Genomic DNA, 23,123 nt, shown 5'->3' on the forward strand with positions numbered 1-23,123 from the left:
TTTTTCCGCATGATACTCCAGTTAGGCCGTTATGGAGCCTCCAAACATTGTTTGGGCTGACTCAAACAATGTTTGACAAAACAAGGAGACACCAACTCCGTAGCACTGTTGCTCTCGCGTTAAAGCCGGGCTCATCCATAATCTTATACCCCAAGCACGTGAGTCATATCTGCCCACCTGCCACCCTCTGACCAAGGATCTATTTAGGTCAGCAGCACGCTGAGCAGCACATCGGTCAGTGCGTACACCAGGCGCTAATCTGACCTCTTGCCCAGCTGTCTTTGATGGATTACGGAAGTTCAGAGAAAACAAACAGCTGCTCGTGTCACTGAAACCACAATAAAGACGTCTTTTAAGAAACGAAACAAATAATAAATAAATAATGAAACGTGTCAACTTTTATGAATTGTTTTGTTGTTTGTTATTATAACTTAAAGGGGGAGAAAAAAAAATAACAACAGTGATTTGAAAGTCTGTTACAGTTTTCTTGCTTGGTTGAAGAGGTTGGCCGCATTCAGCAAAACAGCCGTAGATGTTTGCCAGATGGACGCTAGGTGGCACCAATGCAATGGCAGGAAACTTCATCAGTTGCGCCTTTTACTTTTGTGCCCCCTTAACCATTATACCGTGCAGCGATTTATAAATAGTTCATGAATATACATGTGCGTACAAATGTGACAAGATTGTTCTTTTGTTAAATAAAAACACCAGCGTTAAAAGTTGAATTAATATTGAAATAATTACTTATTTCATCATGTTTGTCAGCATTACGTATTTTATTAAAGTAATTATTTGTCCATTTTTTTCAGATATTGGACACTATTATAATAGGATGCATGTTACATTAGTATAATTATTATTTACTGTCAATTACAAAGTGCATCGTTTTGGAAATGTATCTGCTGAGTTTTTAAATCCAAGAGAAAATTAGATTTTTGTTTTCCTCAGTCCCCCCCCCCCCCCCCCCCCCCCCATCCAAGCATAATTTTTCTACTGCTTGTGTTTTTAATTAATCAAATGTAGAAGCAAGTCAAAGTAAACAGTGTGCTGAGGCAGTGGCCAAGAAAACCTGTTGCTGTAGCCACGGTGCAGACACTTGAGCTGACTGGGGACTGGGAAAGACACAGTGAATAACTTGATGTTTGTTTCCTGTATAATAGACATATGGTTTTATTATTTGATTTTAAGGAACCGTTTAAACTTCTTCGGAGGTGACGAGTCATGCTGATGTGACTATGTTAATGAGTGTGGTGGAGCCTTTTGGAAAATTTCAAAGGAAAAATGAACCCATTCAGGACATTACGTGCATTCTGCCCTCTATAAAAATTCAATTTATCAAGATAGTTTAGTAAATAACTGGAGAGGCACTTGCTGTCTCTTCTGCCTTTGAAAATAAATTGAAATAAAATACAAAAGTCATGTCTGAGGTGGGACCTTATACAAGTATACCAGCATTCATACTGTTCATAATTTAATAAAACATACAAAATACATTATTAAATAACCGCTAATAAGATTTCCCACAGAGATTGACGGCATTGACAATGGCCTTGTGGTAAAGGGTCCACCTTTAAGATGCAGGTACCAGGTTTAATCTCCAAATGGGTCAAAATTCAGCCTCTATGGGCCTTGATCGTCTTCCTTGTGCCATCCCAAAGGCCGGATTTTGGCAACTGTTGTCTCAGAAAGTGCACCTGACATCGATGCCAAACTATAAACTCCAAATCAATTCTGTGATGGGAAAAGCCCCCAAAAATATAGTGTTACAAGCTAGGAGATATAAAACTCTGTTAGGCACTTAAATGGTCTGAATGAGTTGGGATGGGAGACGTGCTAACGTGGTAGATGTTCTCTCGGACACATCTAGGACCACGAGAAGAGACGCTGAGAAAAAGAAGGGAGATTTCTGTACGGAATGGCAATACGAGGAGGTTTTTGGTTGGCACGTTGGAGATGCAGTGGTCCTAATCTGATTATCAATCTGATTCAGAAGACATGGTGAACATCTTCTCGTCGCTTGCCCCCCTCCACCTTCAGAACCTGACAAAGACTTTGGCTCAGAGCTTCACTCAAAGCACTGACACTCCTCAACGAGCTGAGGTCTCGCATCCTGTCACAGTGTCTTCTGGGAGTTGAATTCAGCTCTGCGGCTCAGTCACTGACAGGACATTTCACTTCGTCTTGCCTGCTCCGAACTCCAAACTGTTGAGACGGTCTTTGACGAGCTCCTCAGCCTCGCTTTTCTCTCACTCTGCTGCCTCTTTCCCTCTCGTGTCGTCTTGAACGACACCTGTGGAGGACGTGACAATAAACGACTCATGGGGGAGACTCGGTGAATGTCATCTCCGCTCATGGCTGCCTTCAAAACCCCACAGAGAACCTGACGAACACGCTGTGCTCGCTCAAACTCCTCAACAGGGTCTCGGGTCATGACAAACGAGCCGTCCACTCATCCCGCGAGTATCTCCAGCCGCCAGCATCAGCACCACTCGCGTGTACCCTCCGACGCCTTGTCTGCGCGGCTGCTGCTGCTGCTGCTGCTCGTCTCTGTGCGCAGAGGGGAGGGTGGAGAAGGAGCTTGCGAGAGGAGGAGGAGGAAGAGGAGGAGGAGGAGGAGGCGGTGGTTGGGTGGGTGGGGGCTCGCTCGGGCTGCCCTATATGGCTGTGGAAGAGCTCCATGCTAATATCGGCTCGAGAGGCGCAGCATCGCGTTTCTGGCGGCAGTCAGCGGTGGCTTCCCGAGTCTGAGCAGGCTCCTGCGCAGCCATGGCTGAGGGCGGAGAAGGGGAAGACGAGATCCAGTTTTTGCGAACTGTGAGTAAAGATTCAGTTTGATATCTTTTTTTTTTTTTTTTTTTTTTTTTTTGCCCCCTCTCCCTTCCTCCCCGCGCGCAGCGCCCTCGCCTCGTCCCCGTCGCCAATTAGCGCCTGGCTGGGCGACATCTGACGGCAGGGAGTCAATTAGGGCGATGAAGTTGGGACGTGCATAAGTTTTGGGGTTGTTGTTGTTGTTGTTGTTTTTTGTGGGCTGCCGATGTCATTTCGGTTTAGCAGGTGCACGGGTCATTTTTCTTTTTTTTTTCCTTCCTTCCTTCTTTCTTTCTTTCTTTCACCCGGGAAGTTGTCGCATGTTTGCGCGCCGCGCGCCCCGTGCAGCAGCAGCGGGCGGCCGCGGCCGCGGCGGCGCACCTGTCGACGGGACTCTTGATGGTGGAGAATCTCAATGAGCTTGCAGCTGGTGCAAGCAAGGGCACGAAATGACTTGAGGCTTTCCAACCGCTTCGCCGTCCTCGCGATCCCCGCCTCCCGCCCGCCCGCTCGCCGCATTTGTAATTGTCTCAACAACACGATTAAAAGAGAAGAAATCATCATGATCTTCATCATCATCATCATCATCGCCCGCCCGCCCGCCGTTGACACTTGTTCCTGCTCCGCTGCGGGGGGGGGGGGATAGTTTGTGCAAGTTGCGCTCAAACGCAGTCCGCCCACCCCCCCACCACCACCGCAATGACTATTTTAGTTGTTTGACGCAGATCGCTCCCCGGGTTTCCTGCTGCTTGTGGTGTTGGTGGTTATGGGCAGCGATCATGCTTGGAGACGATATGACAGCCCGTGTGATGATGAGTGGTGGGAAATATCTGCGCACGTACTCTTCTCCTGCACTCCCCCCCCCCACCCCCAAACCCCTTCATCGGCGTTGCATAAAAGAGCAACGGGACACGGGCAACACGTCCAGCAGGAATGCCCCTGGCCTGGAGCCACCCGCCGCTCCTCACGAGCGAGACTTTGTGCTTCTTCTTCTTCTTTTTTTTTTTTTTCGCGCAGGTTCCGCGAGATTTGCTTGCGCGTGAAAGTGCAGTCATCGAAGCGGAGCTTGCCCGTGTCATCGGATAGATCAGATGCAATTGTAAATTTAGCAGTTGGCAATTTTGAACCTCGCCCAAGAGTTCAAGCGTTGTGGGCCAACAGGATGGGGTTATAAAAAGAGTTTTATATCTGTTTACAGATATGGTTGGTTGGTTGGTTGTCAATCATTTCTGGGCCGCAATGTCGTTTTTCCCTGTATCAATCAAACACAGGGAGTTGTTGTTCCAGCAGTGGGAAGGCTGCTCTGGTGGAGACATTATGCGCTGAAAACACAGCACCAGGCCTCATTCCTCTCCTGTTTCTCAGGCATCAGGGAGATCCGTCACGCTCACGCCGCCCCAAGGCGACCAAGACCAAAACAACATGTCAACAAGCGTGTTAACCAAGATGTAATGCATGACTGAAGAAGGTAGAAGGAACCCAGTGGTTTTTGGGATTACTCCATAAAAGTAGTCCAACTACTGATCACTGATTACTTCTTTAACTACTTTGTTTCAGAAGTAATCAATTATTAATTACTTTAGTTAAAAAAAAAAAGAGAGTAAAAGTAAAAGAGTAAAAGTTGAGAACGTCTTCGTTTCCTGCACATAACGCACAACGAAGCGCGATATTCTTTGATTTCGACGAGATGAGCTCGGAATAACGTTTGTACCTCCAGCTACGAACGCAATAGCCGTTTTTTTTTTTTTTTTTCCTTTTGCCGCCGCCGTGCTTGTTTTGGCGCGTCGTCGCATATCAAAGACATCGCATGTGCGGCTGCATCGTCAATCTGCAACGTAATTGTTTTCGGCTGTTTTTCTACATTTCAGACATTTTTGTGAATAATGAGACATTTTTAGCGAGCAAAGTGTTTCAGAAAAGCAATGGAGTCGTTACTTGATAAAGTAATTATGATGTAATTCCCAGTCTTGCCACAGTAATCCCGTTACGTGACTTGAAAGTGGTTTGATGACAGTAGTGGATTACTTAGTAATACATTACTCGCCAGCACTGCTGAGGACTAAAAAGCGTGTGGCTGCGTGTTAAAACACAAGGGTGAGTTCATGTTGTCGGTAACGCTAATATAATTTCAACAGGGTAGAGGCCAATGCTGTAATACGGTGACCAGGTTTACCTTGCTGCATAGAAATGACAGGGAACAAATAACTGCCGGCATTGTCGATATTTTGAGATAATGAACACCCAGGATGGCTTTCGATCAGATGTTTCTAAATTTAAACTTGCACTCTGTCATTGTCCAATCCAGGGTCGGAGCTTCTCCTACTGGGCCCAGGGGTTTTGAAAACGCAGCTATCAGTCAACACGAATCCTCTCGCGGATTCTGCGTTAATAATGCACGCGGCGCGTTTCAAATTATTAATGTCCCTCCGAAGACGACGACGACGGCCGCGGCAGCGACGACAGGGATTTGTCATTTGGCCGTAAATCATTAAATCAACAGGGTTGCCCTGAGAGGAGATAGAAAAGGTCCCCCCCCCCCCATCCAGATTTACAACTGGCCCGAATGACAAGTTTGCCTCGAAGGGCTTTGATCCTGACTGGAGTCTCTGGTTGGAGCCTCCCAAGTTTCTGACAGAGGCATCGACGATCGGACGCTGCACACCGTCAAGGTTGCACACTCCCGGTGGGGCAGGGGAGAGGAAACCAAACAGCTGCTTGAGCCGCGTGGAGTAGGCAAATTGACAAGCGGCTCGCTCGCTGTCGACGACGCGGGTGTGCGTGTATAAAATGACACACGGGTGACGCACTGTGACAGGACGGAGGAGGAACGGGCGCGGGGCTCCACGTTGAGCTTTGCATGCTGATGTTGCCGCTTCGATCGAGTCGAATCCATATCCGTGAAAATCTTGTGCCGCTGTTTGTATTGTAGCCACAAATGGCGGGAGTGCCGGCTTGTGTTTGGGGACGGGGGGGACGGGGGGGACCCATCCAGGACTGCGCTCTTTCAAAATGGGTCGAATTTGCCCCCCCCCCCCCGAGCCTGCGGCTTGCAGTCTTTCACGACTGGTCGATAAAAACCATCTTGCTGGCAGCAGTTGTGACCCTTCAAATTAAAAATCACTGGAGTTCCTTTGTGTTCCTCTTGTAGTTTTCGAATCTGATCTGATGTATTTGACACATATATAAATATATATTTATATATACATTGATATGTTGCAGTCCAGATCTCCAGAAGGCTTCTTTTTATTGCTGTGGAAAGGCAGCAAACCCTTGTACTTAGCAGCCCCCCCCTGCCATTCGTGATAGCGCTGATATGCTGACCCATGCCTCTCAGATTCTACTGTCACACTGGCATCCCGGTTATGTGATGACAACGGCAATCCGAGGGCGGGGGCTTCCCCCGGGGGGGCCTTCAGACCTCTTGTTATCGAAGCCCCGGCGGCGGGAGAGAGAATGTGCTTGCCGGAAGCTCCCCTCCGCCCCCAAAATAAGAGCGCTAATTAAAATGTACCGCAGTCCGAGTTGGGGAAGCAGTCTGCGGGGCTCAGGAGACGTGCCGAGCGAGCCTGTCTCAGTCCGAGGGGGCTGAAATGCTCGGCTCGACACGTCTTCGAGGCGCAGTTTGAAAGTGGCCCCGGCGGAAGGTGACACAGGTGCGGATGTTTGTAATTGAATTTGAGCGCGGCCGCAGCCTCACCTTGCCGTGGAACGTGCGATGCTGGGAAAGCTGGCCGTCGAAAGGGAAGCGACAGACGGGACGGAGTGGTCACACCTCTCCCGTGAAAGAAAAAGGAGGACGGCGGTCCCTCGTGTCGCCTTGTCCAGATGGATGAATGAAAAATCTGTTGGCGAAATAAAAAAGTGCCTTTTTACGTGGCAGCGACACTTTCGGCTCACTGATTTTTGAGTCTTTTTTTTTTTTTTTTTTTTTTGGCGGCTCATTAACTACAGATTTAATTTTGGATTCCAAAGACAGGGAGCCGTGTTTGTTGTCATCACTCAGTACGAACGGACGCACCGGGCATAACAAATAGGTTTTCTATCACAGTTTATCCTAAGAAAGCGAAGGTTTGCACCAATTTGTGCGCAAATGCTTCTTTCAGTTCCCCAGACGGCGACAGCGTAATCTCGTCAAGATTTGCAATCTACAGCGTTATTTGCTTGTTTTTGTGTGGCACAGCGACATTATGGGTTCTAGTGTTTGTTTGTTTTTTTAAAAGAAAATTTACCTCATTAATTGACAGCTGATATTTGTTGCCACGTGGATTTCGTTTCGACACAGGTGTATGTCTGGAAGATTTAAGTGGTCCAGAATTGCAAGCAGACTTGAAAATAGTTTGATAATTCCTAGATTTGATAATACATTTCGCTAGCCTAATAGCATAGTTGCCGAAGTCATATTTTTCGGAAAACAAGAAAAATCACCTTTTTTTTTTTTTTTTAGCAAGCACATTGGTGAAGTTAGGCAGATATCACAATTTGGCCAAAAAATGACTGAGGCAATTATGCTATTAGGCTAACGATTTGTTTTGGTGAGCTACTTGCAAAAATAAAGAAGGTTTGTTTGGTCAAAAAAACGACTAGTTTGAGCTGTACAGGCCTTGTAACAGCCGTTACTTTAGTGCTTCGCATAACCGTGATTATGAATGGAATCTGTCACATGAAAGAAAGAATAACTTAAGAAAGAAAAGAAGAAAAATGACTGAATGTGTAACCATTAAAAAAGGTGTGTCAACGTAATGCATTGCGACAGACGTTAATGTAACATGCAGTGTTTAATTAGGTTTGCCAATCTCTATTTAATTGAGCTAAAGGGAGCTGTTTGATTATTAAGGTTGTGTATTCAACGGGGCGAAATCAGCAGAGCTTTGTCACTCCAGTCACGCATTGTGTCCGAAGCTTCTTCCCTTTGCACCAACGTAGGGCTGATGTATTCTGCGAACAAGGTACTCATGTTGGTGGCGTCATCACCAAGAGAGGCTCTTCACCCTTCAAAATGATTGTGAGCGAATGACGATGAGGCAACTGTTGTTCAGGGAAGAGTTACGGTCACAATGAAATTTTACATTTTAAATACTCTTGTCTAGCCCTGGTTGGAAAGCAAAGTATTTTTACTCGTACTTTGAGTTTTTGGAGCCTGTCAAAGGGAGACGTTATCAAGGTGTTATGTCTACTCTGTCGCTAATATGCTAATTATTGTTTATTGTTTATTTTTTTTAGCAGCTTGGCACAATTAGCAACCAAACTACTCATGAAACTGTTTCTTAAAGGTCTTACTCTTAAGCTATTTCTTTTCTTAAGCTAAGCTAACGTTTTACCTTTTACGTACCTGCGTTCTTTTTTGTTGGCTAATAGTTACTTGGAACTTCTTGTTGTTCATAAAACGTTGAGGAAGACCTTTTAGAAACTGTTTTTAATAGGTCTTACTCTTAGGCAATTTTTTTTCTTAAGCTAGGCTAACGTTTCACCCTCTACTTACCTGCATTCTTTTTCGTTGGCTAATAGTTACCCGGAGTTCCTGCTCAAGTGCAGTTTTGTAGGTGAGCCTTTCCACCCATTGCAGATCAAGGCTGGCAACATTTCTCCCCTGGGCTTATTTGGAGTTTGTGTTGGTCTGCAAACCTTCTGCATACCAAGGGTAGATCTCTGGGGGGTTAAATTTAGCCTGTTTTAAGATGGTGCTTCCACAGCACATACGGCTCTGCTCCCCCTGGCACAAAACTGCACTAGTGCTAGTGCTGAAACCAGGGCAGTGCAAGACACCTTAGCACCATGGGTTATAGGGTTAAAATTGTTTTTAGAAGCCACATGCACCTACTTGTAAAACATTATATGCCGCTCAAATGGCCAAAAGATCGAGGTTTATGGGTGTTGTTTGAGGAGATCACGGGACTTAATTTCATTCTGATGAAAATGTATTTGTGAGTAGAGCTACGCCTCTCAGGGTGAGGCTGTTTATCAAGATTTAATATTATAGAGCTGCACACCACAGCCAGCGAATGGTGCATTTGCAGAAAAAAATGAAAAGACAGCACACTGCTTAAAAGCCTAAAATAGCAAATAGTGTTTAGTTTATCAAAAGGGATAAATAATAAATAAGTAAGACTTTTAACTTTTGAGAGACTTTTATTGCGATGCCATCATACGTCATTTAAAAAATGTTTAACTCTAACGTGGTTTCATCAGCGTTCAACAGAAAAGCAAAGGGTGAATGAGAGGCCTTTGGGGTACCGTGAAGGTGCTGGGAAAGCGCTATGTAAGTGCAGTCCATTTCACTTTCCTAGAACTTGAGAACTTCAGAATGTCATCAGCAAAGACTACTTTATGAGTTCCTGGATTTCCTAAGTATTCAGCCAGAGTTGTTTCTACATTTGGGAATATCTTAAACAGCACGATGGTTTTGGGATTGCATTTAGACACAAATGGCTTGCTGGAGTTCCAAGTGAGCATCTGGATGGAGAGGAGAGGGGATTGAAGTGGCTCGCCGTGACGGTTGTTGGTGCAGGACAGGCCGCAGAATAGCATTTCTGAATACACAGCCTGCGCAAACAGACAGTTTAGAATTACTGTGGCAATTCTTCCAGTGATCCGATCAATTACTTGCGTTCAATTATCCTTGGAGAGGAGGAGAAAAAAAAAGACACCTGCCAAGCAAAGCTGCAACGATATTCCGTTATTTCAATCGGCAGTGTTGCGCAGTTGCCAGAGCGCTGTTTATCCTCTGCATGTTCATAAAGTCCATCCCTGAAGCGTGAATCAATTTGAGGCTCGCAAGGTTCCCGTCCCACTTCGACGTGTGCTTGACTGCGCCGGCTGACGCCCTCGCGGAGGATCCAATGAGAGCTGAATGTATACGCAGAGGGGTCGGGGGCGGTGCGGTGCAACCTCGTCTGAACCGCTGGTCTGATCGCTATCGAGAGGGAGAGGCGTAGCGTTTATTTGGTAGCGCCGTCTCTGAATACTGAAGGCCAGCAAGACCCCCCCCCGCCCCCCCCCCGCTCCCCCGTCACACCTTCCTCGACGCAACCTTCATTTTAGGGTAGCAGGACATCGTAAGTGCTGACTCGCTCCTCTTGCTCTTTTCATTTGGAAAACAAGGGATGGATTTAACTCGGACGATCCTGAACTGCTCATTCAGTCGGACTTCTCTGTCATTATCCCAGCATGTGTTTCACACGATGAAGATGGCGATCGGGTCAAATTCTCGTCTGGTGTTGGTTTTGAGAAAACTGAGAGGTTTTCAGGTGTTTTGAGGGAAGGCAGAGATCGGCTTTTAACATCCACCTCTGTTATTCTGCAGTCACGGTATGGATGCGTGCTGGGGGGATGGACATTGTACTGCATTAAATCAATAAGTAATAAGTACGTTTTGATATAAGGCACACTGCCATCTCACAGGATAGAGCTTCCATTCGCCCAAACAAGGACACAAATGAGCTGAATTCTATTCAAATTTTTTTTTACAATCAGTTTTTGGTTTTGGCATAAACTGACGTACTGGAGCTGGGAAAAAAAAAGTGGACCATCAGCTTCAATGCTTTTATAATAATTGGCTAAAAAGGGAACATTATCTCCGAAACAGGGCCCTTTTAAACCGGCACCATGGCCAAATTTACAAATTCACTCGAGTGGCTATTGATGTATCGAGGAGCCACTGTGCGGCTGTGGTCTCAGCAGATTCAGCAGCAAAGTCCCACCAGAGGAAGACGCGGCAGAAGCGTGAGCACGCTCCCGGCTTGAGTAATTACCTTCATTAATCAGTGGAGGGCCGCAGACTGCGAGCCTCTTGCTGTTCGGAGAGTCCCTGAAGCCACCGGGTTGCTGGCTCTCTCTTTTTATTCAGCACCACCGTGGTTTAGTTAGCGAGCCGGTCTTGGAGCCGCGCTAGCAAGACTGTCCACCACAAGCTCCGACAGCGTTGGAGGTTTTTTGTAAATAACGTCAGACTCAGAATTGGATGTTACCTCGTCGTTATTCTTGGAAAAGTGTTTTTATTTGTTTTGCATGATGTTCGTTGTAGGTGGATATCCAGCTTGAAAAGCTCCAGTCTGAGTTGTTTTCAGCTACTCAAGACCACGACCAGGTTTTAGGTTATGAGCGTGCTTGTGAACCAAGCGGGGGTCACAGCATTAGATTTTAGTAGGTGCCTCACAGCGCAATGACTCACAGGAAGTTTAGCCTCAGAAACCAATGGGAAGCCCGGCTGGAAGTGTTGCCGACGCGCTCAGGCAGCAGCGATGGATTCTGATTGGCTCGTTTGGAGTGAGACGCGACAGACGTTTCACCAGTTTACTTTTAAGGTTTTTCTTCTTTTCAAGTTGCTCCTCCTTCCAAACATCCACAAGCTCTTTCCAAGACGTAAATGGTATATTAAAAAAAAAAAAAAAAAAAAATCAATCTACTCGGTTTTAAGCCGCTGTTTGGCACAAATAAATGGAGGCTGTTCGCCAACATTGCTATTCAGCATGAATGACTGGCACATTGAGTGTTAAGTGAAGAACTGTGTACTTTGTCTTTTTATTTCCTCATTGTTTACAATTACCACTCATTCTGAATTCCTCTGAAGTTCCTCTGTCTGGGGGAATGTACTGTTGCAGTGAGGTATCAGGCCCTCGGGAGCTCGTTCAGCATAAAATCCTATTTTTCTACATTAACTGAGACATGATTCCTCCTTAATCACCAAACCCAGTTCGCATATTTTTCTAACGCGAGCCGGATTTTAGCGTCTCTCCCCTTCAGGGTTTGGTGGCCGGCGGTCCGCCTGTGTGTCACTCACGTACAGTATAGTTTTTCCGTGAGCCCCCCAACCTCACTGGAACACGACTTCCTATTTGTCGTGTGAATCCAAGCGTGACAGCTGCAGTCGGCAGCTGACACGCCGCGGCCCGACGGATCTCTAAATCATTTCCAGCCCTCGTTGGGAAGCAGCGTTCACCTCATCCCGGGCCGCCGCCGCCGCCGCCTCTGATGACATATTGCGAAACGCTTTAAACCATATTGAATCCCATCCCCCACAGGGGGTCCATGCACCCCCTGTGGACCTATTTGGTTGTTCTTCGGTGTGTCAGAGAGATAAATACCCAAACCCTGTCAGATCTCGTCCAAACGAAGGACCGTAGCCACATCGGTGTCTGTAAGTTTCTTTTTGCGAACTCGTAAATAACGCGTCTGAGCGATGAAAGGGATCGCATTCGAGTTCGCATTCCATTTGTAGGTCTCAGAAGAAGAAAAAAAACAAGACAGCCGGCTCTATCGCTGTTGTTAGCATTGTTAGCGGCGAGCGACCGATACAAGCGATGCCGGGGAAAGTTTGAAAGCGCGGAAGCGACATCTGAGCAGGAAGGCGTCGCACAATCGTGTGGGTGCAACTTCTTAGATTATAAACCGTGGGTGTTGAAAACACTCGTGGCTTTGCTGCAGAAAGTCAGGTTGTGTCTTTGTTAAGTCAGAAATCTATATCTTTGGCTTTGTCGTTTCTGTGTGATGCACTGCGGGCAACGCATCGCAATGAAAACGCCGAGCAGTTGGAGTTTCATCTCATCTTTTTCTTTGTGTCGTTCATCTGTTTGTTTTGTCCCGTGTGCGTGCACCCATACGGACGTGTACAAAGTCATTTTGTGTGTGTGTGTGTGTGTTTGTGTTTGTGCAGCGTATTTTCAGGCAGGATGCTGAGCGTTAGCGAGGCTTCAGCTCGGTTCCTTTTACTGCGGCTTAAAGTCCCACACTTCTCAGTGCCTTTTGCTGAGGTGGACGCCATGGCCTTGCACACAGGGTGGGCCTCTATTATTTTAAGCTACTGTAAAGTAATATGCATACAAACTAAGCTGAGGAAATCCAATTTGTCACAGGAGCGCCAGATAAATCTCGGAGGCCGTGGTCCACGTCAGTGCACTGCAGGTGCAAAACTTGCTTGACTCCATCTTTTCTGGTGTTCTGGTTGTGTCAAGGAAACCGTGTGATAAAAACGCACGACTATTTTTCTTTAAAAACACAAAACAAAAACACTGCACAAAAATTTTGCGAGGATGGGAATAAACTTTTTGTTTGAATAAATTTTGTTATCCCAGTGCTCTGGCAGCACTTGCAGGAAGTACAAAATATAGGAATTCAGGATATAAATAGGATGTAAATTTGGATTTTCTTTTTTTTTTTTAAAGGGGGCGGTGAACTATTTTAATTAACAGTCATAAAAATAGTTTTGTGAAGCTGTAGTGGCGTTATTTCATCTGGGGTAGAGCTTCACGTCACACATCCCTCTCCCGCCCTTTCGGTCCTCTTGTTTCCAAAACCCGGGCCGGTCGGATCTTCACGTTGGAGCACGCAAACTTCCCACCTGCATCCGCCCATCAGAATAAACTGCCCTGCCATTGTTACGAATATCGAATAGCGATAGCAAGACGGTGTCACAACTTCAGAAAACACACGCAAGTAGCATCGACAGAGGCCAAGCGAATGCTAAAGTTAGCGGCTGACTAGCCTGATTCCAATTGCCATGATATCAACTCAGGCTTGAGCAGTCACGTAAAGCAACCATTGAGAAAATACATCCAGACATGCTTCGCCTGTTTTGACTGTGGATCAAGTCAACGTGTGATTGCAATCATAATTGTTGTTTAACGTTGTCGTATGACCTGAGAATATTCTGATTTTCAAGTTAGCCAAAATATGCTCGGGCTTATTCAGCACCATAATTCATGCCGCGGCTCCATACATATTTTGTCTGTGCGGAACTAAGTACTTGTTTATTTTTTCCTTGACATTTTGTCACCTTCTCAGCTGCCGTCGGTGCCTCTCTTTGCCTCCTCGCCTCTTCCTCCCACCTGCCTCCGCTCAGGGGACTTTAAAAAAATTAAACACGGCGTCAGGAGTACAGCGAATTAATAAATAATTTATAATCAGGTGGTAAAGATGGATAGATCCCCGGGTCGGTGCAGATATTTCATTAGTAATTGCGATTTCACAGCCAGCATTCAACAAGATGTGCATCGCTTTTTTTTTTTGCGCTACAGTTTTTGAATTGCGAGGGAAAAAGCACGAGTTGTTTCTGCTTGAAAAATGTACGTTTTGGGATGGAGCAAAACATTGAGTTCACAAATTATTTCCTTCACCACACAAGAGTCGTGTGGTAGATGTTTCGTGAAGTGTCTTGGAAAACATATAGATGGGTGTGGTCCATTTAAAACAACTCGGATAGTGGATGTAAGAACCTTCCTTGCCTCTGAAAAGTTCAAATCAGGTCTTTTTTTTGTTTTGTTTTGTGCTGCGATTTGCAAAGGAGCAGCTCAATGGCTCCTATTGGTGCAAAGTGTGACAAGTCACTTCGCCCGTGGCACCCTGCAATGTCCCACTGTTTTTCATTTATCTCTAAAATCAGCCAGCAGTGAAGAGAAAGCCTTAGCGCCGCTCTTTTCTTTACCATTAATGTGGCAATACCATCCAGCTGTGATTAATCCACTGTGGCTGCAGCGGACACACTGAACTCCTTAGCCTCAGCCGAGCTTGCAGTGGCTTCTTTTTCTTTTAAAGGGGTTCCGAATTTTGGACACAGGACCCAGGGACTAGTTTCCAGCAGCATTGTAGTCCTACCTCCTGTAGTTGGTAGCTGGTAGGCAGCGGCGGACCGATATTACCCAGATTACCTGCTCTTTTATATACCTGCCACTGTCATTGCTACAAAAGCAGAGTACAGCCTTGGGCATACTGTGGAATGGGTAAGATTTATCAGTGAAGACTGATTCAACAAGTTCCATCCAGTCCTTCTCGTTCAGCAGAGTTGGCTGGTGCTAGCCTAGCGCAAGTCAACAGTTTCTGCTAGTTTCTAGCATAGCAGAGTTGGCTGGTGCTAGGCTAGCGCAAGTCCACAGTTTCTGCTTGTTTCTAGTTTAGCAGAGTTGGCTGGTGCTAGGCTAGCGCAAGTCAACTGTTTCTGCTAGCCTGCTAATTCTGCTAAACTGGAAGGACTGGATGAAACTTCTTGGATTCACTGATAAATAGCACACGGGCAAACTTGGAATTAGGTCCTATGTCCGAAATTCTGAACCACCCCTTTAAGGAGGTTGATTGTGTTGATTATATGTAGAATCTGTGTTCTGGCTGGCACCAGCACGGAGCCCTAATTCATCCAGCTTATCCGCTCGTCGTTCTCACGTCCACACTGCTCTGTTCTGTGGTCTCCATAATGTTAGTTAAGCTTTACAGGAGCGTGTTGCTCGGCCTGCACTTAGCACCCAGCTTGACATTTATTGGAAACATGACGCCGGGGCAATCAGAGCGAGTTAGCCGCGTGAACAAGGAGAAAATAAACATGCTTGAAGCTTCTTAATTCCCCCATAAATTTAAAACTGCCCAGCGAACTTTTTTTTTTTCTTCTAACTTTTCCGATTTGGGGCCGAGCGTGCGCGGCGTGGGCCATGTGTGTGAAAATAGCAGCGCTGAGGGATTGAACAGATTCACCTTTTCTCAAGTTCACATTGGTGGCAGCGCGGGGTGAGCGGTGGGAGTTTATTTGGCATGCCGGAGCATCTGCGGCTCTCGGGTTTCCGGCGGTTGTGTCAGTCTGTGCGCGGAGACACGCACGCGCGCATGCGCGTGCGGGCTCACGCACCTGTTGCTGTCGGTCAGGGATCCCGCCAGCCTGCTTATTTGACCAGGTTTCTGAAAATAAAATAAAAAAAAACAGCAGAGGAGGAGACGCAAGAGGGTTCTGATAAAGACTGAAGACGCGTTTAAAATTCCTGGTTACCACCATCGTCCGGCATGAACACTTTTTTAAAAAATATTTTTTTGCTAGCTAAACAGTGCAAGCGGCGCCAGACGTAGAGGTCGCAGGGCAATATTTGGGCGAGCGGGAGGGGTGAAGTGGGCGGGGTCGGGTTGGGTAGACGGCAGAGTCAGGTTCCCTCCCTTCGCTTTGGAAGCCGCTCACGGCGGCCACCCAACCCCTCCCACCGCAGGCCCGGCGCCCTATACATAGTACTGATGCTGCTCTTTAGCTGTCTAGCAGATGGTCACAGCGCTGCTGCGAAGGATCGCTTTGCCTCAGATTCACCAGATTCCCTGGCTCGGGATCAAGTCCAGGGTGCACGGAGAAACAGAGAGGGGCTCTGCTGACAGAAAGACACGGCTCATTGAGTGTTTTTTTTTGTTTTTTTGTTTTTCAGCTGTGTTTGTATTGGGTAGATTTTTTTAATGAGCGACACGATTCTGATCAGTTGTTGATATGAACGTCTAATTAAGACGAGGGCGGAATCCCGCCGTGTGAAATGTGGAAGAGTGAGACGCTGCAGTCGTGAGCGTGACAACGTTGGACAGAGAAACTGTTGTGCGCACTTCGTAATGCCTTTATTCATACAGCGGTGAAAACAGGTTTTTGGACACTTTGTGCACTCGCGATGTCTCCAAGCGCAGTTCCTTTCAATGCAGTCACCAACAAGCTGCACGTTGCACTGCTCTGTCCAGCTCAAAACTGGATGTTTGAAGCAAAATGAATTCCCTTGCGCCCGGGCCTGGGACCTTTCTGTGTGGAGGCTGCATGTTCTCCCTGTGTCTGCGTGGGTTCTCTCGGGGTTCTCCGGCTTCCTCCCACACTCCAAAAACATGCATGTGAGGTCAATTGAACATTCTAAATTGTCCGTAGGTGTGCATGTGTGTGTGAATGGTTGTGTGTTTCTACGTGGCCCTGCGATGAACTGGCGACTTGCCCAGGGTGTCACCCTGCCTTCGCCCTAAGACAGCTGGGATAGGCTCCAGCAGACCCCCGTGACCCTGAATAGGAATAAGCGGGTATAGAAGATGAATGAATGACTTCCCTTGCAATGCACCCAGAGTACAAGAACTACAGGAAATGAAGTTTTCTTGTTTAGTCTTTCAACAATAAACAAACAAACCAAACACGCAGCTAAACCTCCCCACTTAAAAAGAGGAGAGAGGTCTGTGATGTTCATCACAGGTACACTTCAAATCTGAGAGACAGAGTGTGAAAAAAAATAAAATAAATCACGTTGTTTGATTTGGAAAGAATCTATTTGTGTAATGGTTCAAATCAGCCACCAGGTGTTTTTTTCCTGCAGTCGTTCCCATTTCCCACCGCTATTAAAGAAGATGTCGGGCGTCTTGGATCGCGCTGGCCCAGATGTGTTGCAGCGACCAACCGCGGCATCTGATCTCGGAATTCTGTTGCGTAGCGATAATGAAACTGCTTTATCTTTTACCCTCGACCGAGGTGCAGCAGTCCGACTGCTCGCAAAAGTTGCGTCAGAAATACAAGGCATGCAAGTGGAAATGCTCTCAGGCGTAAATGTCGCAATCCTGCCGTCAACACGACGCCAGGCCTTCAAGTTTCTGATGAGCTTATTTGTTAGCGCCATAGAAAAGTGATGCTACTTTTTTTTATCTTCACTTTTCGATAGATTATTGAGTGCAGTCAAAAATATCTGGCGGTGTAATTCACTCAAAACTGAAGGCATCCTGTTTAATTGCCTGCTGGGATTTCCATCAAGTTCGAGCACGCGACTTTCCAAATGCGGGTCTTTGTCGTCGCTGTCGGAGGTATCGTTTGGGCCGGTATCTCGTCCCCCGAGTCTGTGGGTGCAGTCCGTATCCAAATCTATTGAATTAATACGGCTGTGAAGGAGGTGGGAGCCAGAACCATGGCAACCATTGCCTCAGATTAGTGTGGGACGTGAGCTGGCAAGAGATGCGCACGCACGCACGCACGCATTGAGAGCTCTCTCTCTCTCTCTCTCACACACACACACACACACACACACACACACACACACACACACACACACACGCAGCGCGCAAACAAAATCGATACCCGCAGTGAGAGCTGCCAAACAGAGCCCAGCCCTCTCGACCTGCAAAGATACAGATGTTCACTTGTTGGTCGCTCTGATTGAATGAGGGAGGTTTCAAAGACAAACCACATGGCTCGAAGCTGCGCTGCCGTTGCAGCAATAGTTCTCTAAAACATACAACATTCTCTTGGTTTTTTTTTTTGGTGGGGGGGGTTGAAGATCGTCGGCCTGCGCTTCTGGTTTCAAAAGGGAAGCCGACAGAATTGCTTTGCACGGAAAAACATGAAAGAGGCTCCAATGCCCATTTACGGTAGTTTGATTTGGTCTATCCGTCCAGGCAATCATTCACTTTCAATACCAGTTCCGTCCCGTACGCAGGAGTCGCGGGGTGGGGTGGGGGGGGGGTGTCTGCTGAAACCTCCCCAACTGTCACAGAGGGAAGTCCACACCCTGGACAAGTCGCCCAGTTTCATCACAGGGCCACACAGAAAGACAAACAACCATTCGATCTGTCTCTCTCTCACATACACACATCTATGGTCATTTTAGGCTTTTCAATTTTTCAAATTCCACATTTTTGGTCCTGTTTTTGTCAAAAAAAAAAAATCTGTAAAAATTGCCATAAAGTTGTGGATGTGTCTACAGTGGAGTAGCCAAGAGTGGTTGAATTACCAGCTGGTGGGCAGGCGATAGGGCGCACAAACTCCCAATCTTCCGGTTTCAAAGCAAATCCCAGGACCGTCAATCCAATCTCTCGGCTCCAGAACGGCTTTTCACGAACCAGTGGGCGACGCCAGGATGAGGCCGCACCTCACCTCCAACACCTGAGGGAAAAAAAAAAAAAAAAAAAAAATCCTGATCTTTCTCCTTTTTCACGGCTTTATGTCTTTTCTCTCTCCTGGCAGGATGACGAGGTGGTGCTCCAGTGCGTGGCCACCATCCAGAAGGAGCATCGCAAGTTCTGTCTGGCAGCCGAGGGACTCGGCAACCGTCTGTGCTACTTGGAGCCCACGTCTGAAGCGAAGGTGTGAAAGCCAGAAACACAGCGTCAGGAGTCCCTCAGACAAAATCCAGCCGATAAACCTACCTCCTGTTTCTATTAACGTTTCTATTTCTTACCTGCAATGTTGCTGTTAACGTCTTGGATGAAGTCTTGTGAGATTATTTAAATGCGCCTCAATATTGACGTCGCGGACACGGACTTCATTATGTTAAAAATGAGTTTCGATGCTCTGTGATACAGCGTTAATGCATCTGGTTGACTGAAGATAACAAGCAACAGAATGAAAAAGGACAGCAGTGGCTGCAGCTGCCTCATCAGTTGAGAAACCATTGAATTAGAACTCATTTAATTTAGGGAATTTCCACTCAGTCAACCACCTCCAGAGCCAGCGAGTCCACAGCAACCCCCTGCCTCTCCACTCACCTTCCCTCTGGCATCAGCAGCGCCCTGGAACACTCCCCGGGAACTTTCACCTCCACAAACTCATCGCATTGTGTTCAAATCGGGCTGACGGCGTCTGTGATGTCATCGCCATCTTCGTATTTCTTCTTCAAACTCTTCACAAATCTATTTTGCCGCGTTTGTCGGCTACTCGGGTCGTGACTGAGAGTTCTTTCTTTCGACTCTGGCAAATACACCTGAAACAGCCCGGACGGACCCTGTCACCCCTTCACCTCTCGCAAGTGTGTTCCACCAGTTGGGGTTCTTTGGCACAATGTCCCACCCCTTTTAAGAATACTGGGACATCCGGAAGGTCCGACACTTCTAATAGGTGCTTTATTTAGGAAACGTTGTGGTGGGGGAATTGTATTTATTCATTTTCTCCCCCACAATGTCTCGAAAGCCTGTGTAGATGATAAATGTTCCTGCCGTGGAGAAGAGTCTGGTGTTCGAGCCCGAGCCGGGTGGTGAAAATGGGCTCGGAGGTGCACGTGGTACAGTGAGAGGGGGGGCGCTTTCGGCTGGCTGATCTCAGGTGTTGACACCTCATTCCCTTGAATTTGATGAAGCCTGGCAGCCTCCTGCTGGTCAAAGTTATAAGAGTGAAAACGCAAGGTCGACCCGAAGCGACGGCGCGAGGTGTGGATGTGATGTCGCCGCACGCACAGGGTCGCGCGGTTCGTCGCTTTTTGATAATCAGAGGGGGAAATTGTGAGATGAGCAAACGCGTGGGGGGATGTTTAGCGCGGAATGCCTATGAAGGTCTGCTCTGAGATGCGTTATGACGCATGTATAACGCTTTATATAACATATTGGAACCGTTGTTAGTCATATTTTAGAGGCGGGAAAAAAAAATAGGCTGATCATTCAAACTGTTTCCTTGACAAAGTGACAGCTGTGGGAGCTTTGGAATGCATAGGATGTCACAACTACCAGTTGTTAAACTCGTTGTCATCAGACATGAAGGAACGACGAGCCACTGCTTGCGGTCCGTAATGCAGCTCGTTAAAGGTTCTGAACGTCCGTGGCGTTCCGAAACACCATGCATGCACTCGAGTGCCTTCTGAATGCGCACGTAACGCATTTCACAAGACGTCTTCGTATTTTCTCCGCAGGCGTCCAACGCTGAAGTGACTGCTTTTGAAAGACCAAGAGGCATTGCGAGCGCTGCCTGCATTTTGAGTGGGAAATACAGTGCAATTAATAGGATTTCAAGCACGGGGAACCCGGAGAAGACCGAATATTACCACTCTCTTCGATTTCTGTCGAATCATTTGTCCACGATGTAATATTCCTTTTCGTTCAGTTTGGGTCTCTTAAAGGGCATTTTCACAGCCTACAGAACTGTGTTTAATCCACTCCCCGTGGAGTTAAAGTGAAGACTTTTCTTTAAAAAGAAAGAAAGAGAAGAGTTTCTAAAGGTCATTGTGAAAACCGAGACACCCTTTTGTTATGTCCAGACGAAGGCAGAACTCTGGGTACGTCCGCCCAGCCCTGGAACAAGTATGATAATTGGAAAATTGTCGGTGAATAATTCATAAGAGCCGTCAGGTCTGCAGCAGGTTATGAATTGAGTTCCTGTGACGCCGCAGTCATGTTGTGTCCTCTCACCGTCCTGGCCAGCCTTGTTTGGAAGTGCAACGGCCGTCACCAGGGATGAAAACCTTGTCTTTGGGCTAGTGCTAGCGTTAGCAGTTGGCGCCTGTGCCGAGTTTCAGGGCGGCACTTTCCTCGTTATCACCCGGCAGCCGTCACCCCTCTCCCCCCAGGCCCTCTCCCTTAACGCTCGGCTCACTTGAATGCCGAGGTCAAGGTCAGCTAGAGGTGTTAGAGTCGGGGTAGGCCCCAAAATCCCTCCCCCACCGCCAGCGCTAATGCCAAGAAATATTCTGTGTTTTTTTTTTTTGTTTTTTTTCAGAGAGGCGATTTGCACACATGAAATTTATTAATGTAATATCAATGTCAGGGGATATTAGGGATGAAGTTGATCGTATATCCTCATCGGTCTGGACGTTGGATGTGGACTTGTTTCAATCTAAGAAACAATTAGCAGTTATTAATTAGCAAATTAGCAAATTAATTAGAAGCAATTAGCAAAGAATTTGCAACCGTTTCCTTTTATTGATTCACCTGGTATTCATTTATAAATGACCTTACTTCCCTGTCATATAGGCATTCGGCAATGTCTCAGCAATTATAATATAATTGTCCTATGATCATAATATGATATGCAATTGCTATTATTCGTAATTATTGAAGGATTTATTGGATCAACTGTATAAAATGTGACAGAGAGGGCCGCAATGGAAACTGATATATTGGAAATACTCTTAGTCTCCTTCAGTCCCCTCCTGCACTATGACTTCTCCAATGCTAAGCTACTCTGTCTACTCTACTCTTGTGCGGGTCAATAATCAAGTGCAGATCCTTAAGGTGCCAGACGCATCCTATTTGGGATTGATTTTTTTTTCCTCACAAAGTATCGACCACTTCACATGTTTAGCTTTCGCTTAAAATAAAGCTCAATACATCACAGGTCGGTATTGGTAATATAAACTTTAGTTTTACTTGGCATCATTACTGTCCACGGCGTATGTGACGTTCAAGGGCTTTTGTGGGTCTTTGCAATTAAATTCATGGCTTCTTTTTTTTTTTATTATGTCCACCTCCCTCGTTTGTGGCCACTGCTCGTGTCTCACTCTTCTTTCCCTCCTCCCGCCCTGCAGTATGTCCCTCCGGACCTGTGCATCTGCAACTTTGTGCTGGAGCAGTCGCTGTCGGTTCGCGCCCTGCAGGAGATGCTGGCAAACACCGGGCAGAGCAGCGAAGGGGTGAGCGCTCGCTTCCTTCCTCCCGTTCCGCTGACACACACTTGGATAGCACTTGGATAACAGCGCTCCTTTAAAAAAAGATATTATTATTATTATCATTATTATGATTGTTAAGACCGTGCATTTCAATTCGGTGCCTCACAAGTGGTTTCTTGCTTCTTTTTTTTTTGGTTCATTTGTTTAGTTGAAGGGATATTTAAAAATGGAGCGTCTGAATGATTCCCCAGCTGGCAGAGCAGGAAAGAAAATTGCTGCAAATGCAAATGCCCTGAATCTGCGTTGGGGAAGTTTCAGAATTCAAACGCTTCACAACTGTTTGGAAACACTTTCGGGGCCCACCGAGGCAGGACTGAATCCAGTCTGCTGTCTCCAGTCAGTCGTATGGAGTTTAAACAGCCGTGAATTGAGTGAACCTTCCAAACGAGTCAATCTTTTAACCTCATACGACTTTCAACTTTCCAAATGCCTGCACAAAGGCATTTTGTTGTTTGTTTGGGCAGTAGCAGGGGAGAAAATGAAAAATAATGTTAGTGAAAACGATGAAATGATTTGTATAGTTACATCAGAGAGATATATTTCTCATGGTATAGGAATATTTTGTAACATTTGGAGTTTAGAAAAATCCTTTCACACACAGCTCTCTGTAGTGTTTTCACAAACTATAACTTACAGTGTAAACAGCTCTGGCACTTCTTAGGTCACCGATGTAGATAACGCGTAATGCGGATGATATTATTGAGTCGTTGTGTTATTGGCTCAGAGACCCTTGTCTCTTTTGTCAGGCAAACTCATCTTCATCAAAAAACATGACTTCAAGTTTTCTCCCACGAATCTTGAAGGAACAACTTGCTTTTCTCTAAAGGTTTTGTAATCTTCAAATATATATATATATATATATATATATATATATATAAATAACAAATAGACAAATGAAACACAGGTATGATACACCACAACCAAACGATAAATACAGTAGTTTCTTTACATGGATTCATAGAAATATCAAGATTTTCTACAACGTATTGGAAATACAGAGTCCCAAGGGACAAATGCATTAGAAGCAAAATGTGCTGCCATGCGAAAAATACATTTTGGTCGGCAGAGAAGACAGAGTCTCAGTCCAGTAAAAACGTATTTAGAAAAAAAAAGAAATTGACATATTGAGGCCGGATGGTGTCTTAAATTTTAAGGGATGCCGTCTCTTTTCATCTTCTGGATCCCGTTCGATTTTCTTATTTTTTT

At 46.2% G+C, this 23,123-nt stretch overlaps 1 protein-coding gene across 5 annotated transcripts in view; it reads left to right on the forward strand.

Moving 5' to 3' along the window:
* Window positions 1-2,623: 2,623 nt before the first annotated feature.
* The window catches only part of ryr3 (ryanodine receptor 3), a 136,342-nt gene continuing 115,842 nt past the window's right edge, over window positions 2,624-23,123 (forward strand). For 3 of the 5 annotated variants that reach the window (XM_076037453.1, XM_076037456.1, XM_076037457.1), the window contains exons 1-3: window positions 2,626-2,814; window positions 18,512-18,631; window positions 21,777-21,881. In XM_076037453.1, coding sequence (XP_075893568.1) covers window positions 2,767-2,814; window positions 18,512-18,631; window positions 21,777-21,881 — 273 coding nt within the window. In that variant the 5' untranslated portion in view covers window positions 2,626-2,766. Of the gene's footprint in view, window positions 2,815-18,511; window positions 18,632-21,776; window positions 21,882-23,123 lie in introns of all 5 variants that reach the window. The other 2 variants (XM_076037451.1, XM_076037452.1) reach the window with 2 other exon arrangements.

Source organism: Nelusetta ayraudi, unplaced genomic scaffold (assembly GCF_046127955.1).
Source record: "Nelusetta ayraudi isolate G7.1 ecotype Tasmania unplaced genomic scaffold, CSIRO-AGI_Nayr_v1 ptg000052l, whole genome shotgun sequence".
Lineage (NCBI taxonomy): Eukaryota > Metazoa > Chordata > Actinopteri > Tetraodontiformes > Monacanthidae > Nelusetta > Nelusetta ayraudi.